The sequence below is a fragment of the Bufo gargarizans genome, chromosome 6, assembly GCF_014858855.1.
Source record: "Bufo gargarizans isolate SCDJY-AF-19 chromosome 6, ASM1485885v1, whole genome shotgun sequence".
NCBI classification, from domain to species: Eukaryota; Metazoa; Chordata; class Amphibia; order Anura; family Bufonidae; genus Bufo; species Bufo gargarizans.
In genome coordinates, this window is record NC_058085.1 from 332,017,468 (window position 1) to 332,044,318 (window position 26,851).

The 26,851-nt window shown below is 44.4% G+C and overlaps 1 protein-coding gene across 1 annotated transcript; it reads left to right on the plus strand.

The window, feature by feature from the left end:
* The first annotated feature begins 8,767 nt into the window (after positions 1 to 8,767).
* On the plus strand, positions 8,768 to 22,915 carry LOC122941134 (40S ribosomal protein SA). Its single transcript, XM_044298160.1, has 8 exons — positions 8,768 to 8,917; positions 9,080 to 9,245; positions 12,293 to 12,411; positions 14,784 to 15,029; positions 17,014 to 17,142; positions 21,656 to 21,812; positions 21,885 to 21,938; positions 22,759 to 22,915. The coding sequence occupies exons 1-8, from the start codon at positions 8,798 to 8,800 to the stop codon at positions 22,857 to 22,859; spliced, it is 1,092 nt and encodes a 363-aa protein (XP_044154095.1). The 5' UTR covers positions 8,768 to 8,797; the 3' UTR covers positions 22,860 to 22,915.
* Positions 22,916 to 26,851: the final 3,936 nt, after the last annotated feature.

The window sequence follows — 26,851 nt, forward strand, 5'->3', positions numbered from 1 at the left end:
TGGATCTCCCGGTGAGGAGAATGGTGCATCAGCACTTATCTTGGAACCGCTGGGATATGCGGTCCTCCCCTGCTTGCCCGCAGTCTCGTACTAACGCTGGGCAGGGGAGAAGCGGGAGGGCTCGCTCTGGTTAATCTGGGGCCTGCTCCTGAGATGGCGTCCTGCTCCTGGTCCATCATTGCTCAAGCAGGTTGCGCACCCAGTGCATTAGAGCTTGTGTATTTTGTCACTTCCGGTGCGTCCAGGAAGTGACGTGGGAGTCGGGTGACCCGCGGCAAGGTACAAATGCCGATCGGCAGAGTGAGGAGCTGTGTGTTGGACTGATCTGAGGTCTAGTTCACCATGTCAGTCCCGGGAACCGCCATCGCCCAGAGAGCTCGATGCTCCTACTCATCCTCACGTAAGTTCCCTGCGGGCATTACTTTTGTTTAAGCAGAGTGCTTGGGATTCACTACTTAGGGGCCTTCTATTGTGCACTGTGGTGTCCTCCCTTGCAGTTATATGTACCCTTCTAAATTTTTTTGGTCTGTTTTCGCCTCATAGGTTACCAGAGAGGCTCAGAAGAAACCATAAAATAAATAAGAATAAACCCTCTGAGAAGCAATGACGCCAAAGTGGGGGAAAGACTGAAAGATTTCCTTGCAGCCTGGGAAAAGCTAACATCAAACCCTTGGGCCCATGAAATAGTCCGTGCGGGCTACAAAATAGAATTTTCTTCAGTTCCCCCAAAAGATTTTAAGTATCAAATCTGGGATCGGGAAAAGTTCAACGTGCCATTTGGGAAAACGTCAAAGTCCTCATACATCTTGGAGTTGTAAGTAAAGTCCCTATCTCAGAACAGGGTCAGGGATTCTATTCCAGCCTCTTTCTAGTAAAAAAGAAAGAGGGGTCATTTCGGATGATCAGAAACTTAAAATTCCTAAACAAATACATAACCTACAAGAAATTCAGAATGGAATCCCTAAGGTCCCTGACTCCCTTGATAAAGAAGAACGCATGGAAGTGTAAATTTACTGCTCTTCCGTTTGGGATTTCCTCGGCTCCCAGAATATTCACCAAACTAATGATCGAAATGGCATTCTTAAGACACAAGAATCTGAATGTAATCCCCTATTTAGACGATTTTTTACTAGTGGGAGTACATCAAGTGCTTACGGACTTAGACACCTTTCTAGATACCCTGAAAGAACTGGGTTGGATTATCAATCCCCAAAAATCTTGCCTTCATTCAGCAACCAGAGTTCGATTCCTGGGAGTCATACAAGACTCTGGGTCTCAAATGACCTTCCTACCCACAGACAAGCTTCAATCTCTGAAGGGGAAGTCAAGTCCTTCCAGCAAAAGAAAATGTGGGATCCATAACGTCAACTTGCCTCAAGAGGGTTTTAAACAAGGAGGTGGATTATCTCAGTAGTCATAAGGTGGACCAGACAAAATGGTCCCTGAATCGGGAAGTCTTCCAGATGATAGTAGTCAGATGGGGACTCCAGACATAGATCTTTTCGCGTCAAAGGACAACAAAAAAGTAAACAGATTTTGCTCTCTGGATCCCAGGGGCAATCCCTGGATAGTAGATGCCTTTGCCACAACATGGAACTGGAATCTATGTTACGCTCCCCCCCCCCCCGATACCAATGATCCCCATCACCATCATCCTTATAACTCCATTCTGCCCAAAAAGGAGCTGGTTCTCCTCCCTCAAGAGTCTCTCAGCCTCCAGTCCTTGGCCTCTCCCTCTCTAGAAAGACATTCTACACCATGGTCCCATCCTTCATCCCAACACAAAATTTCTAAAAAATTAACTGCTTGGATCCTGAGGCCAAAGTACTGAGGCTTCAGGGTCTTTCGGAAAAAGTAATTTCTACTCTTAAGGCAAATAGAAAGAAAGTAACATCAGCCATATATTTAAAGATCTGGAAGAGGTTCTGTTCTTGGTCGGGAGAATCTTCTCCAAATTTAGCTAGACCGAAGATTCAGCAAATCTTAGACTTTCTCCAGCAGGGTCAAGAATTGGGTTTTAGACCATCTACTCTTAAGGTGCAAGTGTCAGTTGCTTCTTTGATACAGACTTGGCAACCCATAGATGGATCAGAAGATTCATGAGAGCAGCAGCAAGACTACAACCTACTCTAAGATCCCGTGTACCTCATTGGAACCTCAATACAGTTCTAAAAGGCTTAACTATGAGTCCATTCGAGCCACTAGAAGACTGTCAGCTGAAATTCCTATTCTTTAAAACAGCCTTTTTGATTGCTATCACATCTGCAAGGCGACTGGGGGAGATTAGGGAACCTTACCTTAATGTTTTGGAGGATAAGATAGTGCTCGGGTGAGGCCCAGGTTTTCTCCCCAAAGTGGTATCCAGCTTTCACAGAGACCAAGAGATCATCCTTCCATCCTTTTGCAACAATCCAAAAAATAGTGGGGAGGAGGTCTTTCACACTTTAGACATCAGACATACTGTTCTGAGATACTTGGAAATCACAAATGGCTTCAGATTATCAGATAATCCTCTGGTTAAATTTTTAGGGAAGAACAAAGGAAGGGGGTTGTCCAAATCTTCCATCGCTAGATGGATTAAGTGCACAATTTCCCATTGCTATGCCTCTCAGGGTTTTCCCCTGATGCCTTTCTTCCTGAAGGCAGATACAGCAAAAGTACTAAAAACATTGTTTTATCCCCTTCCCGGCGCGCTTCTCAACACATGCTTGAAGTCAAGGAGGCAGCGGCCTCTTCGCTTCAAGTCAAGGTAACCACGCCCCCTTTCCAGCGCGCTTCAAGTCAAGGTAACCACGCTCCCTTCTCAGCGCGCTTCAAGTCAAGGTAACCACGCCCCTTCCCTGCCCCCTCGCTGTGACTGACACCCAGCTGTTTTGCAAAAGCAGCCGAACTCTTTGCATAAGCGCTGTCAGTCACAGGGAAGGGGCACGGTTACCGTGACTTGAAACATGTGCGGAGAAGTGCGGCGGCAGGGGATAAAACAAAGTTTTAAGTACTTTTGCTGCATCTGCCTTCAGGAAGAAAGGCATCATCACAATAGCATAGCTAGAAATGTCTAGGCCCCACAGCAAATTTTTTAATGCCCCAAAACCCTCACAACCCCCTCTTCTGTGGCTAGTCGAAATCGCTCTCTTAGACCAGGCCCAGCAGCCGCTCTGTCCGTTTCCTACAGTGTCTCTGTATATAATTTCATTTTATGTTTACTCAGATTTTATTGAATTTTACGATGTACACAGGGCATAAACAATCCGGTAAAATATGCACAATCAATAGAGGAACTCGCAGGAACCTCGATGATCCATACCAGAGTGTCAAAGAATCATTGTACACAGAGCTTGCCTGGCACTTAAAATTACCATCTTAATAAACTATCTTATGAAACTTGAGAGACAGAGTAGTACACAAGTAAGCTAGAGTTGTTTCAGGAATGGCTTCTGGTGACCAAGAACAAGGCCAGAATATATGTTATGGTGACTAGTACTGCAGAGAAGGTACACTAGTTTATAGGAGGGGGTGGAAGGGAGGGAAAGACACCGTAGAAACAGGGTAAGGATGGAGAAGAAGAAAGGACGGGGAGAAGGGGAAGACAAACTAGTATGATAAACCCTAAAGTTATCGGGCTATAGTACTGCAAAGTGTATAAAGGCTGATTATAGATCGGGTGTAAGCTAGCCCAACAGGGCAGGGCGCCCACTCAGAGCCCGGGGAGCATCACAGACTGTATTAACTAGTAAGCTATAAGTAAGCCAATTACATATAAATTCAACCAAGTTAGGAATGTCGGTTAAACTAGCAATAAACTAGAAAGAATCCTACAATCGATCCAATCTGGAGGAAAGACTATAACGAACCCCTAGTCTGGGGGTAACTGAGCCCTAAAATGGCTCTAACAGTGGAGGTCAACCTCAGGTGTGAGGACTCCTAAGTATGGGCAGGTATACATAAAAATACTGCAATGAAAACATAACGCCAGAGAGTTAGGTTATGGATTCAGGTGCGGTGGTTGCCATCTTGTCGTCTCATAGAATCAGGTCTATTTCTTCGGAAGGGTGGACCTGATGGTAATAGAGGAATGCATTGCCATTCCGGCAGGTGAAGAGATGGTAGGTCAAGCGCTTTGAGAACGGGATCTAAGTCCTCCGGGTCTCGGAGCTCCATATGTCGGCCATTTCTACGCACCACAAGCTGGAAGGGAAACCCCCAAGAGTATGGGATGTTGTGGACTCTTAGGAGGTCTAACAGAGGTTTGAGAGCTCTTCTCTGAGCTAGCGTAGCACGTGAGAGGTCTTGTAGTAGTAACAGAGACGCACCATCAAAGTCAATGGAAGTGAGGTTGCGGGCCTTTCTCATAATTTCTTCCTTCACTGAATAATAGTGGAGGCGGCAAATGACGTCTCTCGATTTAGAGGGATCTGGTTTAACTGGTGCCAGGGTTCTATGGGATCCGGGTTAACTGGTGCCAGGGTTCTATGAGCTCTATTTCCAGGTGCTCCGAAACCGGTTTCTCTAGTATGGAACTGAATAGGCCTTGTAGTGTAGGGATCAAGTCCTGTGTTTTAGTAGCTTCAGGAAGACCTCTTAGGCCTCTTTCACACTACCGTTTTTTTTTTCCATTTTGCGGGCCGTTTTTTGCTTTCCGTATACGGAACCATTCATTTCAATGGTTCTGCAAAAAAAAAAACTGAATGTACTCCGTATGCATTCCGTTTCCGTATTTCCGTTCCGTTGAAAGATAGGACATGTTCTATTATTGCCCGCAAATCACGTTCCGTGGCTCCATTCAAGTCAATGGGTTCCGCAAAAAAAAGGAACACATACGGAAATGCATCCATATGTCTTCCGTATCTGTTCCGTTTTTGCGGAACCATCTATTGAAAATTTTATGCCCAGTCCAATTTTTTCAATGTAATTACTGTATACTATATATGCCATACGGAAAAACGGAACGGAAAACGAAACGGAAACAAAAAAAACGGAACAACGGATCCGTGAAAAACAGACCGCAAAACACTGAAATAACCATACGGTAGTGTGAAAGAGGCCTTATTCTGATATTATTCCTTCTATTTCTATTCTCAATATCATCGTGTAATCTGTATAGTTGGCAGATATGACGGTCTCTCACAGCCCCTTGTGCAGCGGTATGATCTTGTATAGTAGCCACCTCTTCTACTCTTTCCTCTATGGCTTGTATATTCTCTGCGATTACAGACAGTTCTTGTTTATAGGAAGTTTTCAATCTTTCAATGAATTTCTCCATTTCTTGCCTTGTGGGAAGAAGTTTCATATGTTCCTTCCAGTCCCACTGTTCTTTTATAGGGTCTGCGCTTGTGGAGCCTTTTCTGCTTGGAGATGAGGTGGCGTTCTGAGGAATGGAAGGCTCTGAAGTTGGTGACGAGGGAGGATTCGGCGTGTGGCGGTTAGTCTTGGGACCCATCTGAGCCGTTGTTGAAAGCTGAGATTGTTTGATGTAGATACAGTTGCAAGAAAAAGTATGTGAACCCTTTGGAATAATATGGATTTCTGCACAAATTGGTCATAAAATGTGATCTGATCTTCATCTAAGTCACAACAATAGACAATCACAGTCTGCTTAAACTAAGAACACACAAATAATTAAATGTTACCATGTTTTTAGTGAACACACCATGTAAACATTCACAGTGCAGGTGGAAAAAGTATGTGAACCCCTAGACTAATGACATCTCCAAGAGCTAATTGGAGTGAGGTGTCAGCCAACTGGAGTATAATCAATGAGATGAGATTGGAGGTGTTGGTTACAGCTGCCCTGCCCTATAAAAAACACACACCAGTTCTGGGTTTGCTTTTCACAAGAAGCATTGCCTGATGTGTATGATGCCTCGCACAAAAGAGCTCTCAGAAGACCTACGATTAAGAATTGTTGACTTGCATAAAGCTGGAAAGGGTTATAAAAGTTTCTCCAAAAGCCTTGCCGTTCATCAGTCCACGGTAAGACAAATTGTCTATAAATAGAGAAAGTTCAGCACAGCCTCTACTCTCCCTATGAGTGGCCGTCCTGTAAAGATCACTGCAAGAGCACAGCGCAGACTGCTCAATGAGGTGAAGAAGAATCCTAGAGTGTCAGCTAAAGACTTACAAAGGTCTGTGGTTAAAAGCAGAGTGTGCTTGGCGTGCATGCTGTGCCTGCGCTCCCTGGACTCTATGTGGCTGTCATGGCCCATAAAAGGTAGGAACTAGTGTTAGGGACCACTCATGAAGGCGACCTTGACGTGGTGAGTGGCTTATTACGCTTTGGCCAAAATGTACACCAATGCCTTATTCAACATCCAGCATAAAGGCAGGGCAGAGTGCTGGTTGCAGTGTGCGATTGCATTTTGTGTTTTTACATTTATATCTCTATTTCGCCATAGCAATCTGCACCTGCTAGGGGTTGTGCGGGCTGAATTTTCCATATTTTTCTCTTTGTAGTAGGTATTGGAGGCGTGGCGATCTTCAAGCAGTCAAGCACACCTGTCCAGTTAATCTGCCCCCTGGAGGCTGGTTTTAAAGTCAGTATAAAACTGAGTCTGCTTATACAGCACCTACCAGTAGCCATTAAGCTCCAGGAGAAGTATATAGTGGGTTCAGCATGCATGTGAGTACTTGCATCCCTGGATCCGATGAAAGCTGTAATGGCACCGGACGGGGTTAAAAGCAGAGTGTGCTTGGCGTGCATGCTGTGCCTGCGCTCCCTGGACTTTATGTGGCTGTCATGGCCCATAAAAGGTAGGAACTAGTGTTAGGGACCACTCATGAAGGCGACCTTGACGTGGTGAGTGGCTTATTACGCTTTGGCCAAAATGTACACCAATGGCTTATTCAACATCCAGCATAAAGGCAGGGCAGAGTGCTGGTTGCAGTGTGCGATTGCATTTTGTGTTTTTACATTTATATACTAACATCCCTGTTAGAGAATCTGCGATACGTAAAACACTAAACAAGAATGGATTTAATGGGAGGATACCACAGAGGAAGCCATTGCTGTCCAAAATAAACATTGCTGCACGTTTACAGTTTGCACAAGAGCACCGGGATGTTCCACAGCAGTACTGGCAAAATATTCTGTAGACAGATGAAACTAAAGTTAAGTTGTTTGGAAGAAACACACAACACTATGTGTGGGGAAAAAGAGGCACAGCACACCAACATCAAATCCTCATCCCAACTGTGAAGTATGGTGGTGGGGGCATCATGGTTTGGGGCTGCTTTCTGCATCAGGGCCTGGACGGATTGCTATCATCGAAGGAAAAATGAATTCCCAAGTTTATCACAACATTTTGCAGGAGAACTTAAGGCCATCTGTCCACCAGCTGAAGCTCAACAGAAGATGGGTGTTGCAACAGGACAACGACCCAAAGCATAGAAGTAAATCAACAACAGAATGGCTTAAACAGAAGAAAATACGCCTTCTGGAGTGGCCCAGTTAGAGTCCTGACCTCAACCCGGTAGAAAGTGATTCACACCAGACATCCCAAGAATATTGCTGAACTGAAACAGTTCTGTAAAGAGGAATGGTCAAGAATTACTCCTGACCGTTGTGCCCGTCTGATCTGCAACTACAGGAAACGTTGGGTTGGAGTTATTGCTGCCAAAGGAGGTTCAACCAGTTATTAAATCCAAGGGTTCACATACTTTTTCCACCTGCACTGTGAATGTTTACATGGTGTGTTCAATAAAAACATGGTAACATTCAATTCTTTGTGTGTTATTAGTTTAAGCAGACTGGGATTGTCTATTGTTGTGACTTAGATGAAGATCAGATCACATTTTATGACCAATTTGTGCAGAAATCTATATAATTCCAAAGGGTTCACATACTTTTTCTTGCAACTGTATCTGGTGGTCTCGCCGCCAGTGCTCAAAAACTGCTGTGTCTCCCTGTCTCGGAGCAGACGGGGTGTATGTCCCTGGATTGTGCCGTCACGAGCGGAGCCGTGCAGACTCACGCCCCCTCTATAATTTCATTTTATAAGATTGTTGAGGGGGACCTGACAATAAAATCGTTTAGCTCTCGTCCTGGGTGGGCCCCTTCTGAGCTTGGGCCTCAAAGCAGCCGCTTCCCCCATAGCTACGCCCCTCTGCATCATCAGAAACACACTGCTGGCGGCTTGGGATGGTTTTGGGAGGTGACAGGTTCCCTTTAATTCCTAACCTCTAGCAGGGGTAACAGAGGAATGACTCATAAATGCTCCAGAACTGGTATTATATGGGGGATACAAGTAGTTAATAGACCAGACATGTTAGGAGAGATGAGGGCTCCTGCTGCACACGATTACACACACTCCACAACGCTACAATTCTCTGCATCAGGTACATTTCACACACATCTCTGCTGTGCCATACATACAGCACAGCGTACTGCGCTAACAAGCAGCTGACCCCGCCCACGCATGTGACCGATCACATGATCAATGACGTCCTCAAAGGTCCTGCGTCCTGTAGGATGTAGTTCACACCTGGTGCTGGGGCTTCTGCCCTTGTCCTGGCTAGCAAACCACTTATAAGCCCCAGAAAACAACTTCTCATTCTTCTGCTTCTTGCAGCAGACTCCAGACTGGCTCCGCCTACTCAAAAAGTCTGGCCACACGGGCATGACATCATCATCAGAGGTCCTTTAGCTGGCTAGGAGATAGCAGCATCTACCACCCGCGCGCTCTATAAGAGGCGGTGCTAAGCAGTCACGTGAACATGTGACGTCAGCGCCTCAAAGAAGCCAATACATTCTAGGCGTTACCCAGCGAACAAGCCCATCTTCCATTGGCTGGCTGCTGTTTACATGTATGTAAAGCGGTCTGTGATTAGCTTGCAGCTGGGCTATATAAGGACGCTGCTGACGCGCGCCCAGTCCTTTTCACTCTACGGTTTTTGCCAGAGCCTCCATACGGCGTTGTCTCTTGTGAGTGTTCCGCTAACGGAGAGCTTTGTGGGCTAGTGACCTGGCTGTAGCGCGGTCCTCTGACCCGAGGCTGCTGTGTGTGGTGCAGGCTCCGGTGACTCGGAGGAAAGACAAGTTATTAAAGCCTTTCATGGTTCTCTAACGAGCGCGTGTCTCCCTTAGGTTCCCCATCGTAGCTTTCACGGGGTGTTAACAATGTCCGGAGGCCTCGATGTCCTGCAGATGAAGGAGGAAGATGTCCTCAAGTTCCTGGCCGCAGGGACCCACTTGGGTGGCACTAACCTTGACTTCCAAATGGAGCAGTACATCTATAAAAGAAAAAGTGACGGTCAGTGCAGTGTGCCTGTTCTGTGAGCGCCTCTGGATGGCGGCAATACCGCCTGCTGTGCACATTCTCTATAGCTTCACTGATGAGGGGGTAGTGGTGGCAGGATTCTCTCTTGCCCCCAAGGCTGCTTGCCCAGTAAGAGTGGGTAGTGGTGGCAGGATTGTCTGTCTTGCCCAGTAAGAGTGGGTAGTGGTGGCAGGATTGTCTGTCTTGCCCAGTAAGAGTGGGTAGTGGTGGCAGGATTGTCTGTCTTGCCCAGTAAGAGTGGGTAGTGGTGGCAGGATTGTCTGTCTTGCCCAGTAGGAGTGGGTTAATTGCGTCTCCAAGAGCAGCTTTTACCAAACAAATCTTCTAAAAAGTTTTGCTAACTCTTATTTAGAACCATAGCTGTGTATGGAAAATGTCATAGGTTTCATCTCATGGCTAGCCTCACACGTGTTTTTTAAGGCTACTCTCACACCAGTGTTTACTTGGTCCGGCAGGGGAGCAGCCTGCTGGATCCGTACTACAGTACATCTGTGAGCTGCTGGAAATCCGCTGCATTCACTATAATGGGGAGCAGCAGCACGGGTCTGGGCGTACTTCTGGCAGCTCACGGGTGTACACCGTAGCACCGATCCGGCAGGCTTTAAACGCCAGTGTGAAACAGGCCTAAGGGTACTCACACTGGCGTTGGTTTTTATTTTCCGGTATTGAATTCCGGCAAAGGTTTGTGATGTGCAAAATCAATACTGATGCATTTAATTCCAGTATTGAGGGCCTCTGCTGAATCTCAATACCAGAATTAACACAAGTGTGAAAGTAGCCTTAAAGGGAACCTGTCAACAACTTTAGGCTGATCTCACTGAGGGCAGCATAAACTAGTGACAGAAATGCTGATTTCAGTGATGTCACTCATGAGCTAAAAGTGGTTGCCGAGAACCAGCATCCTAATCATTGTAGCACAGCCCTCAAAAAGTCAAATCTACCTGAGAAGAGTCCTGGTTATTCCGAATCTCCTGCTCTCACCCATCTGCTGATGACTGGCAGGTCTCCCCCTAGAGAGAAAGGGAGAAAACTAGGTAGAAGACTGTCAGTCATCAGCAGGGAGAGCAGGAATTCATGAATAACCAGGACTCTTCTCAGGCGGCCGGGACTCTTTTCCAGGCCCAGTCTGCAAGCATTGTGATGTTTGTTCTCGGCAACCACTTAATTTTTACTTATAAATGACAGACCTCTGACATCAACTCACCTGTCTCTACTTTATACTGCTGTTAGTATGGGCAACATTAAATTGATGACAGGTTCCCTTTAACTTTATTTTTCCGATCACATGGCTATTCGAGGGGTTATTTTTCTGGTACAAGATGCATTTTTTAATGGCATTTAATTCAGTGTCTTGTACTGGTAAACTGTGTGATGAAACTGATTAAAAAAAATGGTTCCTCAGAAGCTTTTGTGGTTTTGACATCCATGTTCATTATGCACTAAAAATGACATGAAGTCCTTATTCTGCGGCTCAATGCGAATGCAGCAATACCAGACTTTAATTTTTTTATTTTTTGCCCTACTTTAGAAAATAAAAACCTTTGGTAAAATGATTCTTTGTACCCACCTGCAGGTGCATTATGCCGGCATTATGTGTTAAGGGGTTAAGAGATCTTGCAGGGAACAGCCTGCTGGATTTTGGCTCACTCCGGCATTGCCCGGGGTTTGTAGGGCTCAGTCTGCTCCCATTCACTGTAATGGGGACCATCTAAAATTCCGGCACACTTGACGAAATGCCGGCTTCGGCATTATTTTCAATTGAAATGCATTAATGCCGGATACGGCCCCAAGTGTTCTGGAAAAATGGATGCGGTCTGCGCATCCGCAGACCTTTAAAAATGTGAAAAAGCTATTTACAGGATCCGTTTTTCCGGATGACAACTGGAGAGACGGATCTGGTATTGCAATGCATTTGTGAGACGGATCAGTCTACAAATGGTATCCGTTTGCATACAAATTGCTGGAATCCAACAACGCAAGTGTGAAAGTACCCTCATTTATGAAGTTATTATAAGAAGTCTCGCAGGACTTCACAAAGTAATAACTTTGGCTCATCGGAGCCAATACATTCTAATACTGTATGGAGCTCCTGCTCCATACAGTATTGGAACAAATTTTTATGCGAATCAACTTCGCATGTTTCATCTGAAGTCGATTCGCTCATCTTTAGGGTACTTTCACACTTGCAGCGGAGGATTCCGTCAAAACGTATGCAAACTGATGGTGTTTGTCAGACTGATCAGGATCTTGATCCGTATGACAAATGCATTGAAATGCGCAGACCGCATTGCCAGATCCATTTCACCGGACACTGCATTAATGCATTTCAATGGGAAAATTGCCGGTGTTTGGAATTTTGGCCGGAGATAAAACCGTAGCATGCTGCGGTATAATCTCAGTCCTGAAAAGTCAAAAAGACTGAACTGAAGACGTCCTGATGCATCCTGAACGGATTACTCTCCATTCAGAATGCATGGGGATAAAACTGATCAGTTCTTTTCCGGTATTAAGCCCTTAGGATGGAACTCAATGCTGGAAAAGAATAACGCTAGCGTGAAAGTACCCTATGTTGTCACATTACCAAAATTTTAATTTTTATAGAGTTTCGATACCAAGAAAAAGTATTGCGATGCTTGATAAGATTTGACAAAAAAAAATCACAAAGTACCCACATAATTTTGTGGTGGGGGCTAAATGCGATAACAGCAATAGCAAGTTTTTATTTTATTATAAACCTGACTTTTTTTATTTTTAGTCTACAGATCTGTATGAGGGCTTGTTTTTTGCAGGATCAAACTAGTGTTGTTTTTTTTGGGTGGGTGGGTGGTACATACAACTTTTTGACCACTGACATTTTTTGTTAGTAGTTCAGACTTTCAGATGTTGATATAACCACCATGATACTGAGCCACCAGAGATACCAGTTCATACAATGTACACTGCTATAACCGCTCATCAGGTGTAAAGTTCTTAACATTGTGATAACATAAATATTGTTGGATGTGACCGTTTTATTTCAGGCATTTATATTATAAACCTGAAGCGCACATGGGAAAAACTGCTGCTTGCTGCACGGGCCATCGTCGCCATTGAGAACCCGGCTGATGTGTGTGTCATTTCTTCAAGGAACACTGGTCAGGTACTTAAACTATTGTTATAAATATCAGAAACCATTGTTTCTATAATGTTTTTATACATTAGGACAGTGATGGCGAACCTATGGCACGGGTGCCAGAGGCGGCACTCAGTGCCCTCTCTGTGGGCACCTGCAGCCTGGAAGAAGTCCAAGGTGTAACACTATGCCTTAGACTTTTTCAGCCATTCATCAGCGCAGGGCATGCTATAAATGGCACAGACAGCTCACTGAATGTAGGCAGGCTATTATAGATACATGATAAAGTACATGGAAGATGTGTTATTAGTATTCAGGGGAAATGGCTATGTTGGCACTTCACGATAAATAAGGCTACTTTCACATTTGCGTTCGGGGCTCCGCTTGTGAGTTCCGTTCAAAGGCTCTCACAAGCGGCCCCGAACGCTTCCGTCCAGCCCTAATGTATTCTGAGTGGATGCGGATCCGCTCAGAATGCATCAGTCTGGCAGCGTTTGGGCTCCGCTGCTTGCAGCGTTCGGGTGTCCGCCTGGCCGTGCGGAGGCAAACGGATCCGTCCAGACTTACAATGTAAGTCAATGGTGGCGGATCCGTTTGAATTTGACACAATATGGCTCAGTTTTCAAACGAATCCGTCTCCCTTTGACTTTCAATGTAAAGTCTGGACGGATCCGTCTGCAGCTACTTTCACACTTAGATTTTTTTTTACAATATAATGCAGACGGATCCGTTCTGAACGCAAGTGTGAAAGTAGCCTAAGTGGGTTTTGGGTTGCAGTTTGAGCGCTCTGTCTCTAAAAGGTTCACAATCACTGCATTAGGAGGAAATGCCTAACCTGAGAATCCTTGCCAGAATCTGCTTATGTTTACTGGGCCCCATGTAATCTGCTATAGGTGTAACTTTCACATGCCTTAGGCCTCATGCACATGTCCGTTGTGTGTTTTGCGCATCCGCAAAACATGGATGGTGTCCGTCTGCGCTCCGCAATTTGCAGAACTGCACGGACAGCTATTAATATAACTGCCTATTGTCTGCAAAACTGACAAGAATAGGACGGGTTAATTTTTTTTATGCGGACAGTACACTGAGTGCTGTCTGCATCTTTTGCGGCCTGATTGAAGTGTCCGCATCTGAGCTGCAAAAACTGCGGCTCGGATGCAGACCAAAACTGTTGTGTGCATGAGGCTTTATACACTTGATTTCAGTGGTTTCCGTCAGCTCTTATTGACCCTACACACCTAAACAGATCTATTTTTTTTAAATTATGGGTGATGAAGGCGTATTTTCTATGCGTATTTCCCTTCCCCTGCTCTGACTGTTTCACACTGTGCAGCTACTACATGTACCTGCGGTCTCAATTCCTTTTAATTGGCAGAATTAGTGTTTCATTTAACTTTCCAGAATCTGCTTTGTGTATGTAAATGAGAAATAACACTTGAGGCCTCATGCACACGACTGGTTTGGGGCCACATCCGCTCTGCATTTTTTTGCAGGTCGGATGCAGACCTATTCACTTCAAAGGGGCAGCAAAAGATGCGGACAGCACTCCGTGTGCTATCCACATGTCCATTACGTGCTGTTCACAAAACTAGAGGTGTACGCATTATGGACAAGGATAGGACTGTTCTATTAGGTGCCGGCCATTCCGTTCTGCAGAATGCACACTGCCAGTATTCGTGTTTTGCAGACTGCAAAACAGGCCACGGTTGTGTGCATGAGCCCTAACACATGAATGCCCTCAGTATTTCAGTAACCTCTCTGCAGGCTCAGTCTAATGGTTTACCCTGATATGTTGCCCCAGAGTGGGCAGAGACCTGCAACCTACATGTTTCAAATAAAATATTTAATCACGTCAGCTAGAATAAATTGATCTTTACTTGGAGACGGTGAAGAAATTCAGTATTAACAGTGGAGAGCCATTTAGGGGTCACTGCTTTGAAGGTTGTCCACTTTGGTTAAACAATGTGAGGCAAGATGAGTATATGCAACTAATTTAGAACTTTTAGGAGTGCGGTTTCCTTAATTGTGAAGGCACGTTGCCTTGTTAACCAAACCTTTTGTCCTGACTGCAGCCAGAAAATGGTTGGTTTTGGAGGGGCATGTGATGAGCACCTCTGCTAGTTTATGCTAAGCACAGATGAAGCCAGTGCAGTACTCTTATCTGTTCTTGTGCAGGTCATAGATTTCTAATAAACGTCTAGGAAACTAGCACCCGTGCAATATGTTGGGAATCAACTCTTGCTGCCTCAAGTGGAGTGCAGTGTGAACAGAGCCCGAGCTGCATGGAAAGGGTTGCTTTATTAGCCAGAGGAGTGAGCTGCTGCTAAGAGTTTTGAGTATGGAGTATTTGTCCAGCATTGATTCAGAGAAATAACGCACCTGATGTCTTCTTATTTCAGAGAGCAGTGTTGAAGTTTGCATCTTCATGTGGAGCCACACCAATTGCAGGACGCTTCACTCCTGGTACTTTCACCAACCAGATTCAGGCTGCTTTCCGTGAGCCACGTCTACTGGTTGTAACTGACCCACGAGCTGATCATCAACCTCTTACGGAGGCATCTTATGTCAATATTCCCACGATTGCCCTTTGTAATACAGATTCTCCACTACGCTATGTGGATATTGCTATTCCCTGTAACAACAAGGTGAGAAATGGTTAGTCAAACGGGCTTGTACAGAGAATGTCAGGCACAAATCTCCAACATGCCAAACAGATCCATCTTAACACACAATGTAAGTCAGTGGGGACGGATCAGTTTTCACTGGAACAATAGAAAATGGATCCGTCCTCCATTGAGTTTCAATGGTGTTCAAGATGTATCAGTCTTGGCAATGTTAAAGATAATACAAACGGATCGATAATGCAATTCTATGACTGAATGCTTTTAGAGGCATTCCTTTTTTCATTCTGTCATAATAGAAGTCTATGGGCTGCAAAACAGATCCGTCCCGTTTCCATTATGCAGAAGAGGACTCCCCTACATAACGGGAACGGGACGGATCCGTTATGCAGGTAATAGACTTATATTATGACGGAATGCCTCTAAAGGCATTCAGTCATAGAATTGCGTTATGGTAACGGAATCCATAACGCAAATCACCTTGTACCAACAAACTAAGTGTGAACTAATTTCATAAGCGGAAATTCGCTCATCTCTAGTAGTAATAGCTGCAGTCCGCCAAGCATCTGCAAGTGCTGTGTAGACGAGGGCTGCTTTTAATGCCCTAAGTTTTCTATAGGACGAGTTGGGTTAGAGGAATTGAGCAATGGGTCTAGAGCCGGGATGGCCATCCTGCAGCTCTCCAGCTGTTGCAAAACTACAACTCCTGGCATGCCCAGACATCCTACAGCAGGGCATGGTGGGAATTGTAGTTTTAAAACAGCTGGAGAGTTGCAGGTTGACCAGCCCTGGTCTAGAGTAACATTTAGATCTCCACCCACTACAGATTTCTTCTTGGAAAGACTGTAGACCTTGTAGTACATTAACCAGCCAGGTCATCTGCTTCGCGTTAGGAGCGTAGATATCAGACATTGTGATTGCAGTGTTTGCTATCTGGCCTTTTAGAAATGGAAATCTCCAATCTGGATCTGTAAGACTGGATGCCTACAGTGAAGGGAAAAGAATTGCAATGGTTACGCCTCTAGTTTTGGAATCTGGGTAACAGGAGTTGGAACCATTGAGAAGTATTTGTTAGCTACACTGGGAAGATTACCCTGTTTATAGTAGCCCTTCTACAAGATAACCCACATCAGTAGGATGAGCAGTTGAACCAGAGATCTTAGTTGGCATGTTCAATCGCTGTACATTCCATTAGACCACATTTATAGCGGTCATATATCTCAACTAAAGTCAATGAAAAATAGATTACAAATACCATGAGTACAGATCAGAACAAAATACAATCGAGTGGAAGCCTGCTCCTCCAGTCCCCAAAAACAATCATCTCCAGATGGCGCTGCCCACCTGTTGACAAGTAACTTAAACAGTAGATGTACAAAAGTAATGTGCCACTCCTTTTTGGAAGGAGTAGTGGTGCAGAATTTTAGCTTAGTAGTTAAGCGAAAGAGATGGGAGAGAGGAAATCGCCAAGAGAGTAAATGGGGAAATGGTGGGGGGGGGGGGGGGGGAGTGGTGGGAAGCGCTGTCGCTGGATTGGGCACAGAGCACCCAAGCCTGCCCTGCACCAACTTAGATGGGGCTCATCCGCATCTCAGAAAGGGAGGACTATAGTAGAAAAATGAGACTTGAGCTTAAGGAGAAAACAATGAAGCATTAAAGTCCTTAGAAGCTAAGGCTATGCAATAAACAGAAGACTTAACTGGAAGAGTTCATTCTTGATATGCAGAAAGCCTCTTGCGGTTCCTCTATTTCCATGGCTGGATAGTAGGCAGGCTGGGAAGGTCCGCCACATCAGTGACTGAACTACACCTAAAAAGCTGATCTGAGTGGCCAAGGTCCAATATCCTGCACCCAATCAGTGTGGCCTGTCCTGAGGGTAGACAATCACGTAGTAAAAGTTGGACATCCCCTTTAATGATTTGAATCAGACAACCACTTTTATATAGAAAAGGCTGTTCTTGGTTTCTTAATTAAAATGTTAATTCATGTTACTTAAATTTTTCTTTAGGGAGCCCATTCAGTTGGCCTGATGTGGTGGATGTTGGCTCGTGAAGTTCTTCGCATGAGAGGCACCATATCTCGTGAGCATCCATGGGAGGTCATGCCTGATCTGTATTTCTACCGTGATCCAGAAGAGGTCTGTACTTAATGTGCAAAATTTCAATATTTATATAGTTTTGAGTCATAAACTATTAACATCTTTAGAACTATTATTTATATTGCTCAACATATAAAGTAACTGAGGATTTCTTAAAGGGGTTGTCCACGAAAAATATTCTAGTTTTTCAAACCAGCCCCGTGATCTGAATACTTTTGTAATTAAAAATTTAGCATAGCCACTAAGTTATTCACTGAAATCTATGTATAGCGCCACCTGCTGTTTGTTCTTATTTCTTTGTCCGGCTCACTGAGAAGGCCGCACATGCTCAGTTTCATCCTTCAACTGCCCCCTGAGCTGTGATGGGGAGAGCTGAGACACGCCCCCTGAGCTGTGATGGGGAGAGCTGAGACACGCCCCCTGAGCTGTGATGGGGAGAGCTGAGACACGCCCCCTGAGCTGTGATGGGGAGAGCTGAGACACGCCCCCTGAGCTGTGATGGGGAGAGCTGAGACACGCCCCCTGAGCTGTGATGGGGAGAGCTGAGACACGCCCCCTGAGCTGTGATGGGGAGAGCTGAGACACGCCCCCTGAGCTGTGATGGGGAGAGCTGAGACACGCCCCCTGAGCTGCCAGCCTGATATAAATCTAGCAGAGCAATGACTGGGGAGATCTCTGGATCCGTGTGAAGTTACAGGCTGGTTCTAGCTGTGATAGAAAGAGATTGTCCTGTACTATGAGCTTTGATTTTCATTTTTTACATTAGTCATGGGATAACCCCTTTAAGTTGTATTGACCCATCTATGTAACTATTCCTTACAATTGAGCATCATGTAGTAAAAATGAATACTGTACAGGTAGAATAGGTTACTGGTTAAATCCCAGATAAACCCTTTATTTAATTCTGGTGAATTTGTGTACTTAGTGAAAAATTAACACTACATACCAAAATGGTATTCATTTTTAACCCTTTCTGACAATTATGGCTCTGCAGGTAAGGCATTCCCTCAAAGTGCCATACATGTAAAGCATGGTGATCACTGCCAGCTCCTGCTGGAGGTGACTGATCCCAGCCCTTTAGCCCCTTACACGCTGCTGTCAATGCTGACAGCTGTGTACCCTCTGTTTTCTCAGCTTTTACACGATCCACAAATATATATTTTTTTGATTGGATTCGGGATTTCTGTGTTTACATGTTGCATCTAAGTGTTTTACAGAGGGAAGGCGCTAGCTCTCACCCTGTCTGCTGCTGCACCTGGAGGCCTTGTGTGCTCCTGCTTATTTCAGATATGACTAATTCTCCCCCATAATTTTTTTTATAGATGAGTGAGGGATACTATTGATTAGGGCTAAAGCAGAAATTTAATTTGCAGTAGTTCAATCAGAAATAGAGAATGTAAATGACATTAATTCATTAGATTTCATTATCCCGTATGTATGGGGTCATTCACGGTTAGATCAAAGTAGTTATCTTATTCCAGAGCATTTGAATTCGGACTCGTCTCATTGATGTTATATCCTTGGCAAATCATAGGTCACAATGGAGGTCATCTTCAATTTGGTCACCGTAATTGAAGCTGTTTCCAAAACATAAATGCTTTACGGGATGGCCGGAAGCTGGAAATATATTCATATTGAGGCAAAAAATAAGACCAAACTTGGAACACTTGGTGTATGAGGGCTATCCCTGTCATTCCTGCCTACACGCAGAGTAATCGCCCCACTTCTTGGTGGCTGTCCCTCAGCTATTCTACCCCTCTCCAAACTCCTGGAATTGTGTTGTGGGTGAAACGGCTGTTTGACTTTGCTGGAAAGCACCCCATTGATAAACCTCAATGGACACAACCTTTAGCAGTTCTTGCCGTGCCAATATATATGAGTTAATCTGAGGTATATATTGGGGGTTATTTACTATTAACATGATGCACATGGAGGTCTGAATTAATAAACTGCGCACCGAAGAGCGAACCACTTAATCCTGCTTTCAACGAACCCGATCCCCTCATCTACATAAAGAATCTTCATTGCAATCCTTATCTCCGTACGAGCATTAATGTATTCCCTTTTGAGGATTTCAATATGGTCACTGTTAAAGCGAGCCTTCATTAGTGCCTACTGGATGACCACCCTTGGCGTTGTTGGCTTGTAGGCCAGAACCCCTCTTTAACCCCTTTAGCCACTGTTAAGTACCTGTACATCAGTGGCTGAGGGAATGTATGGAGCGGGCTCCTGTGCTGAACCCACTCCATATGCAGTGGGTGCCAGCTGTATAATACGGTAGGTACCTGGCTGCAATGGTGGGATCGGTGATGACGCCTAAAACTGTTAATTTAAACCTACGTTCAGTATCTATTGCAGCATCTGTGAGGTTAGGCAGAGGCATGTGGCCCCCCCACCCCTCTGCCTAACCTGCAGTGAAATCACAGGGCTCCAATCTGTAACATGTTGAAGGTTCCCAGGCCTGTCATTTAAGTTGTTTCAAATATTTTTTACTTTTGAATCACCCTCGCTTTGCCAGTTTTACATATAAAGATAAAATATATATTCTCTCTCTCATCATTTTTTTGGTCACCTTATAGCCCCAAAACTGGAATAAGTGATCAAAATTGTAATTGTATGTACCAATGAAAACGTTTAACCCACAAACATACAGCTCTAAATGGAATTATAAGTTATGACTCAAGAAATTAGCGATGCAAAGAAAATTGATTTTTTTTTCCCCCAAAGGTTTATATTTAAGTTGTAAAACAAAAAAACTACACAAATTCAAATTTTAAATCTTCATAATCGTATTGAGCTACAGAATAAGTATGTCTTGTCACTTTTAGTGCACAGTGAACCCCATAACTTAAACCTAAAAAATCTTGTCAGTATTGTTTTGTTTTTTTTCAATTTAGCCCCACAAAACTTTTTTTTTTTTTTTTGCTGTTTTCCAATAAGAGACATGGTAAACTAAATGGTGGCAATAAAAAAAATACTTATCCCATCGACAAGCTCTCATTATGACTATGACCCGAAAATTTAAGTTGTGGCTACTGGAACATAAGGGGGAAAAGCAAAAAATGGGCCCAGTACTTAAGAGGTTTAAAGGGAACACCACCCTTAACCCTATCACTACCAGTGGAGTGATGTGTAGACATGGTGCCCCCTCACATGTGCAGCAGGCATCGTGGCCAGCAGGTCTCTGCTGTTTCAAACAGCAGAGACCTGTGGCTAATTAGTGACGGCAATAATGCCTTTAATTACCGTAATAAAGTGAGATCATGTCCTCTAAATTCCCCAAAACCCGGAACTTCCTACCGACACCTCCTGCAGCCAATGGGGCTGTCGGTAGTTGATACAAACTGAAAAGAATGGCGTGGTATTAAGCAGGAAGTGCTCAAACCCACAGTAGTTGCTCTGTATACTATAATCCTCGATGACAGATGGCAGGCTTTCTCACTGCGCCAAATACTGCACGGCTCGGGCATGAGATTTACACAGCAGACGGGGTCAGCAAGAGAACCAACGCTGGCCTGGCCCTGTCAATCAAGACAGAAGGGTGTGGAAATTAGGTGGGCGAACAGAGCCTCTAGGAGGGGGTGCAACGCCCCCTCTGCTCCTAGAGGCTCATTTGCATATAATAAGTTAAAATTACATGAAAAACAGGGGCATGGTTAAATAAAAGAAATGCAGAGTTAAATTCAGGTGACCTTTTCACATTTATAATGTCAGCCTGTTTAATAGTGAAAATTGGGGTGACAAACCCTATAAAGGGGTTGTGCCGGATCCTAAATGTCATTTAATTGTGTAAACCTTGTCTAGTCTCCTACACAGTATAATGGTGTACCTTTATCAACTTTCCTGAGTCTTAACTTGAATCTCTATGCTGCCTCTGGACTTCCACCTTGTGGGCATAGATCAGCCGCAGCCTCAACACTTGCCATGTTTCTGTGCGCTGCAAAAAAAAAGTAAAAGCCCAATATACCGTTCCCTGAGCTGAAACTGCAGCAAACGCGCTGCTGCTTCCTAATGTGACAAGCCATGCACTCTGCCTACCCTGCCCTAGTAAGAAAGGGATGCAAATGCCTCTAATGCCACCAGATGTAAGGCGGCTATCTTATAAGCCAATGTTCAGCTCCTTCAATAAGCCTTAAGACTCTGCCCTAGTAGCAACGCTGGTAATGTCCTTCAGTCTGCGTGTGCGAACACTGTGCTGAATGTTCCACAATCAGAGGGCATGAAACGGAGCTAAACAAAGAACCGTTAAATCCACCAGACAATGGATAACTGGAGAGACCAAAGCTGCAGTGTATGCACACAGAACATTTTCCTCTGTAGTGAGTGCGCCCAAAAAGGAACATGTCTGGGCTGATCGCAACATTTGTTGACAACTTTTTTTTTTCATTTTTTTTTTTCACACAAACTCTGGGAGGCATCTAGAATATCCGTTGTGTAGCTTTAACAAAGTATTACTGGCAAGGCTAGTAGTTATGGGGTGGGATTTTATTAAATCTGGTTTAAATTTACTAATCCGTATTTGCCAGTCACTGTCATTTTTTCCACTTTTCAGATTGAGAAAGAGGAGCAAGCTGCTGCTGAAAAGGCTACCACAAAGGAAGAATACCAGGGTGAATGGACCGCACCTGTTGCAGAATTTACTACAACTGAAGTTGCTGACTGGTCAGAGGGAGTTCAGGTTCCTTCCGTGCCCATTCAGCCGTTTGCAGGTATGTGGCTGTTTGTTTTTTGTAAAATTGCTTTATAATTCTGGATGGCTTTTAATCTGGTTTTCATTTCAGACCGTCCTGAAATTTCTGCAGCTGCAGCAGCAGCAGCCCCCAAAGTTCCTGCTGGTAAGGAGAAAAATATTGAGATGACATGAAAAATAAATTGATGCATAACTTTCTAAATCAAATTGGAGTTAAAGGGGGTTATTGGATTTTTTGATTTCTCCTCAGTGTTTTGCGGATCCATTCCATTTTTTTGGTTCCGTTTTTCTGTATGGCATATACAGTATACAGTAATTACATAGAAACAATTGGGCTGGGCATAAGATTTTTAATAGATGGCTCAGAAAAAAACAATGTATACGGAAGACATACGGATGCATTTCCGTATGTGTTCAGTTTTTTGTTTTTTTTTGCGGACCCATTGACTTGAATGGAGCCACGGAACGTGATTTGCGGGCAATAATAGGGCATGTTCTATCTTTCAACGGAAAAACGGAATGCATACGTTTTTTTTTTGTTTTGTTTTTTGCGGAACCATTGAAATTAATGGTTCCGTATACAGAACGCAAAAAACGGCCCGTAAAATGAAAAAAAAAAAAACGGTAGTGTGAAAGAGGCCTAATGCAGACTTAAAATATGGCTGTGGCCATGAGGCTTAAAGGGGTTCTGCCACTGCCTTCTCAAACAGCTGATTGGTGGGGGTCCCACCCACAAATACTTTTGAGGTAAACCTTACACTGTTACATGCCCCGACAGTTCTGCAACTGCATGTAAACAAAGGGCCAGAACAGAACTAGGTAAATGAGTAATTATATATTTTTTGCTTACCTTGTGTATATTGCTGATATCAGGTTTACAGTGCTTTTTTACATAATTCAGACTACCTCTTTCACAAGTGTGTGCAACACTATATAAAATACTAAAGTCCTATTTTCATTTGTAGCGGAAGACTGGAGTACTCAGCCTGCTAGCACAGATGACTGGTCTGCTGCCCCAACTGCGCAAGCTTCTGAGTGGGTTGGAACAACCACCGAATGGTCTTAAGTCACTCTTGTTTGAATGCCTACCATGGCCCATAATAAACATGCTTTCAAAATAAAGGAATCTCTTGTCTCGTCACTAAAAATTGAGGTCTGTTACACTGTTACTCTTGTAGATGTGGTATGCTCTTGTGTACCAGGAGAGCTATCCGTGCCATTGCAAAGCTTTGGAGCCGGCTCCTATACATTCTGGGCTGCAGGACAGTGTCTTAGTAAAAACAGTTAGTGGTTGTGTTCACTCAGTTTCTGGTTTGTTTCCCTAATTGTCATAATTCTGCCATTCATTCCAAAGTCAGGACGGTGTAGGAGTCGGCCCTAATGCATCGTAACAGTTCTGGCACACAGATGAGGCTGCTTAACTCCTCTGAACTAGGGTTGGGTGATATCAAAATTATTCCCAAGATAACTTAAGAATTTTATCGAGATAAGGGCTGGCCGCTGGGCACAGACATTATAGACTGTGTGGGCAGGCTGCTGGGCAGAAAGTGAGCCACAAGGAGACATTATACTGTATGGGACAACAGTTTGTAACACCCCCCAATCAGTAAGGTCTTGTGGCCCACATACAGTAATGTAGTCTTGCTGCTCCTGTATTGGGGCAACAGGGAGACATTATACTGTATGAGGCTATTATACTGATGGGACTCCTGATGACTTGTATATTATTCCCTAATGCCTGCTATGAGAAATCAAGTGCCATCACAATGTGCAGGGCTAGGGCCGTAGAAGACATACAGACAGTATAACCTTTATTTAGGTCTCGCTCCTCTTCTCCCATCTTGGCTTGGACTGACTTTGCCCGCCTCACTCCTGTGCTCGGCCAGTGGGCAGCGACTTGAATATGGGAGCGAGGAGGAGCTGGGGGCTGCCGCTGCAGGAACTGTTATGTATGGTATGCATATGGACGATGTAGGGGCTGGCTGACACAGATTTAGGAGCGGTCAGCGTGCATATGACTGCTCCTATGATGTTACAAAATACAGCGGTTATTTGGAAACTGCAATATCGCTGGGAGTCCCAGGCTATGAGCTGTGCGCTGCGATTGGCCAGTGCTGCAGCAAGGGACACGCCTAATACAAAAACTCTGCCCAGTACAACAGAGGGAGCTGCAGATACCGGGCGAACGGAGCGGTGCTCGGACATACTAAGTGCAGGGGGACCCCTGGGCGCCGCTCTGCCCACTGATATAGTTAGTTTTTAAACCAGTGAAAGGTCCTCTTTAAAATTATCCCAGTGAAATCTGCTCTCCGAAAACCATATGGTGTTCCTTTTCCTTCTGTGCCCTGCTGTGTGCCCGTACAGCAGTTTACGATCACAAATGGGGTGTTTTTGTAAACTCTACAATCGGGGTAATAAATTTTTCGAATAGTTTTGTTTGGCTGTTAACCATTGCTTTTTTTTTTTTTACTGGGGAAAAATGGATTAAAATGGAAAATCTGCCAAAAAAGTGATTTCGAAATTTAATTGCCATTTTCCTTTAATTCTCGTGGGGCACCACGTATTAACGTTTGTAAAATAAGTTTTGAATAGCTTGAGGGGGTGTAGTTTCTAAAATAGGGTCATTTATGGGTGGTTTCTATTATGTAAGCCTCAAAAAGTGACTTCGTAACAGAACTCGTCCTGAAAAAAATGTGGGTTTTGGAATTTTTCTTAAATTTTAAGCTTTACTTCTAAGCCTTCTAACGTCCCAAAAAAATAAAATATTTTCAAAATGATCCAAACATGAAGTAGACATATGGGGAATGTAAAGTACCGTATTTTTCGCCGTATAAGACACACCGGCCTATAAGACGCACCTAGGTTTTTGAGGAGGATAATAAGAAAAAAAATATTTTGAACCAAAAGGTGGGTTTTGAACTAATTGTGGTCTGTGGGTGACGCACTGCTATGGGGGATCTGTGGGTGACACTTATGGGGGATCTGTGGGTGACACTTATGGGGGATCCTCTCTGGGTGACACTGATGGGGGATCCTCTCTGGGTGACACTGATGGGGGATCCTCTCTGGGTGACACTGATGGGGGATCCTCTCTGGGTGACACTGATGGGGGATCCTCTCTGGGTGACACTGATGGGGGATCCTCTCTGGGTGACACTGATGGGGGATCCTCTCTGGGTGACACTGATGGGGGATCCTCTCTGGGTGACACTGATGGGGGATCCTCTCTGGGTGACACTGATGGGGGATCCTCTCTGGGTGACACTGTTATGGGGATGAGGATCTGTGAATGACACATATATAGCATCTTATGCTATGTGTCATCCACAGATCCCCTCCATAAGTGTCCCTGTAGTGAATGACCCTCAATACAGGGGGTGGGGGTCACATCTGCTTTAATAATGACAGCGGGGCCCGTGCAGTGACTGTATTCTACTACACGGGCCCCGCTCACTGTATAATCATATCTCTCTAATAGTTAATTGTTGTATGCATGTAATCGCATAATGAGCGCTGTGTATTACCGTACTTAAAACTAGAAGCGCTCGCCGTTCGGAGCAGAGAGGAGGCAGGCCGGGAGGACGGGCGCTTGCAACGTGAGTCATACGTCACGTGCCTGCGCCGCGTGCTTCATTCATAAGTGGGCGGTGCAGGCGCGTGACGTATGACTCACGTTGCAAGCTCCCGGCCTGCCTCCTCTCTGCTCTGAACGGCGAGCGCTTCTAGTTTTAAGTACGGTAATACACAGCGCTCATTAGCGCTCATTATGCGATTACATGCATACAACAATTAACTATTAGAGAGATATGATTATACAGTAAGCGGGGCCCGTGTAGTAGAATAGTCACTGCACGGGCCCCGCTGTCATTATTAATGCAGATGCCGCCCCCCGCCCCTCCTCCCTCACAGCTGATACACCCGCCTCGCGGCGGGTGTATCATTGAAAACTGGGCAAAATCAGCTACATTCGCCGTATAAGACGCACTGCTATTTTCCCCCCACTTTTGGGGGGAAAAAAGTGCCTCTTATATGGCGAAAAATACGGTAATAAATATTTTGGAGGTATTACTAACTATTATAAAAGTAGAGAGATTGAAATTTGCTAAGGTTTCCAAATTTTAGGTAAATTTGGTATATTTCTTTTATAAATAAAAATGAAATCTTTTGACTAAATTTTACCACTATGATGAAGAATATGTGACGAGAAAACAGAATGGCCTGGATAAGTAAGAGTTTTAAAGTTATCATCACAAAGAGTGACACATGTCAGATTTGCAAAATTAGGCTGGGTCCTGAAGGTGAAAAATGGCTGTCCTGAAGGGGTTAAAACGTCTATCATGAACAGCCCTATTAAACCACGCATACTGACTAAAACTAGACCTTTCTCGCTGCAGTTATTTTAGTTATATGCAAATCAGGTAGGGACTGAAGAGTATACTGGCTGGGCTTACAGTGCTCCAGAAGAGTTCAGATATTTTTTTTTATTTTTTTTTTAGTAAAGTCTGACACTAAAAGGATAAATCTAATTTGATCAGCCCTAATTCTAAACCACAAATCCAATTACCATTTACACACAAACCTAGCCCATTTTAAAATGATATAGTAGTTATACCATGTAGCTTGCATCAGTATATTGTTTCTGGCATCTGTAGACTCTTGCTTGCGCATGGGTATAGAGCGCACAGCTTAAAGGGGTCCTCTCACTTCAGCAAACAGCATTTATTATGTAGAGAGAGTTAATACAAGGCACTTACTAATGTATTCTGATTGTCCAGGCTGCTTCCTTTGTTGGTTGGATTCATTTTTCCATTACACACTGCCCTTATCCATGGTTTCAACCACCCTGCAATCCAGCAATGTGGCCATGCTTGCCCAGTATTGGAAAAAGCACCAGAGTCTGTGTGAGCACCCAGAGGCCGATGCTTTTTCCTATAGTGCGCAAGCACCGCTGCTGGATCGCAGGGTGGCAGGAACCATGGAAACAAGCAGTGTATAATATGATGGAAAAATTAATACAGCCAGCAAAGGAGGCAATATGGATAAAAATACATTAGTAAG

What these genes read in the sequence shown, in the direction of transcription:
- LOC122941134 (XM_044298160.1), top strand. Translation starts at nt 8,798, where the DNA reads ATGTATGTAAAGCGGTCTGTGATTAGCTTGCAGCTGGGCTATATAAGG. An exon ending in CTATTCCCTGTAACAACAAG is followed by an intron (nt 15,030 to 17,013) that starts GTGAGAAATGGT and finishes ATTTTTCTTTAG; the next exon opens with GGAGCCCATTCAGTTGGCCT. An exon ending in TCTACCGTGATCCAGAAGAG is followed by an intron (nt 17,143 to 21,655) that starts GTCTGTACTTAA and finishes TCCACTTTTCAG; the next exon opens with ATTGAGAAAGAGGAGCAAGC.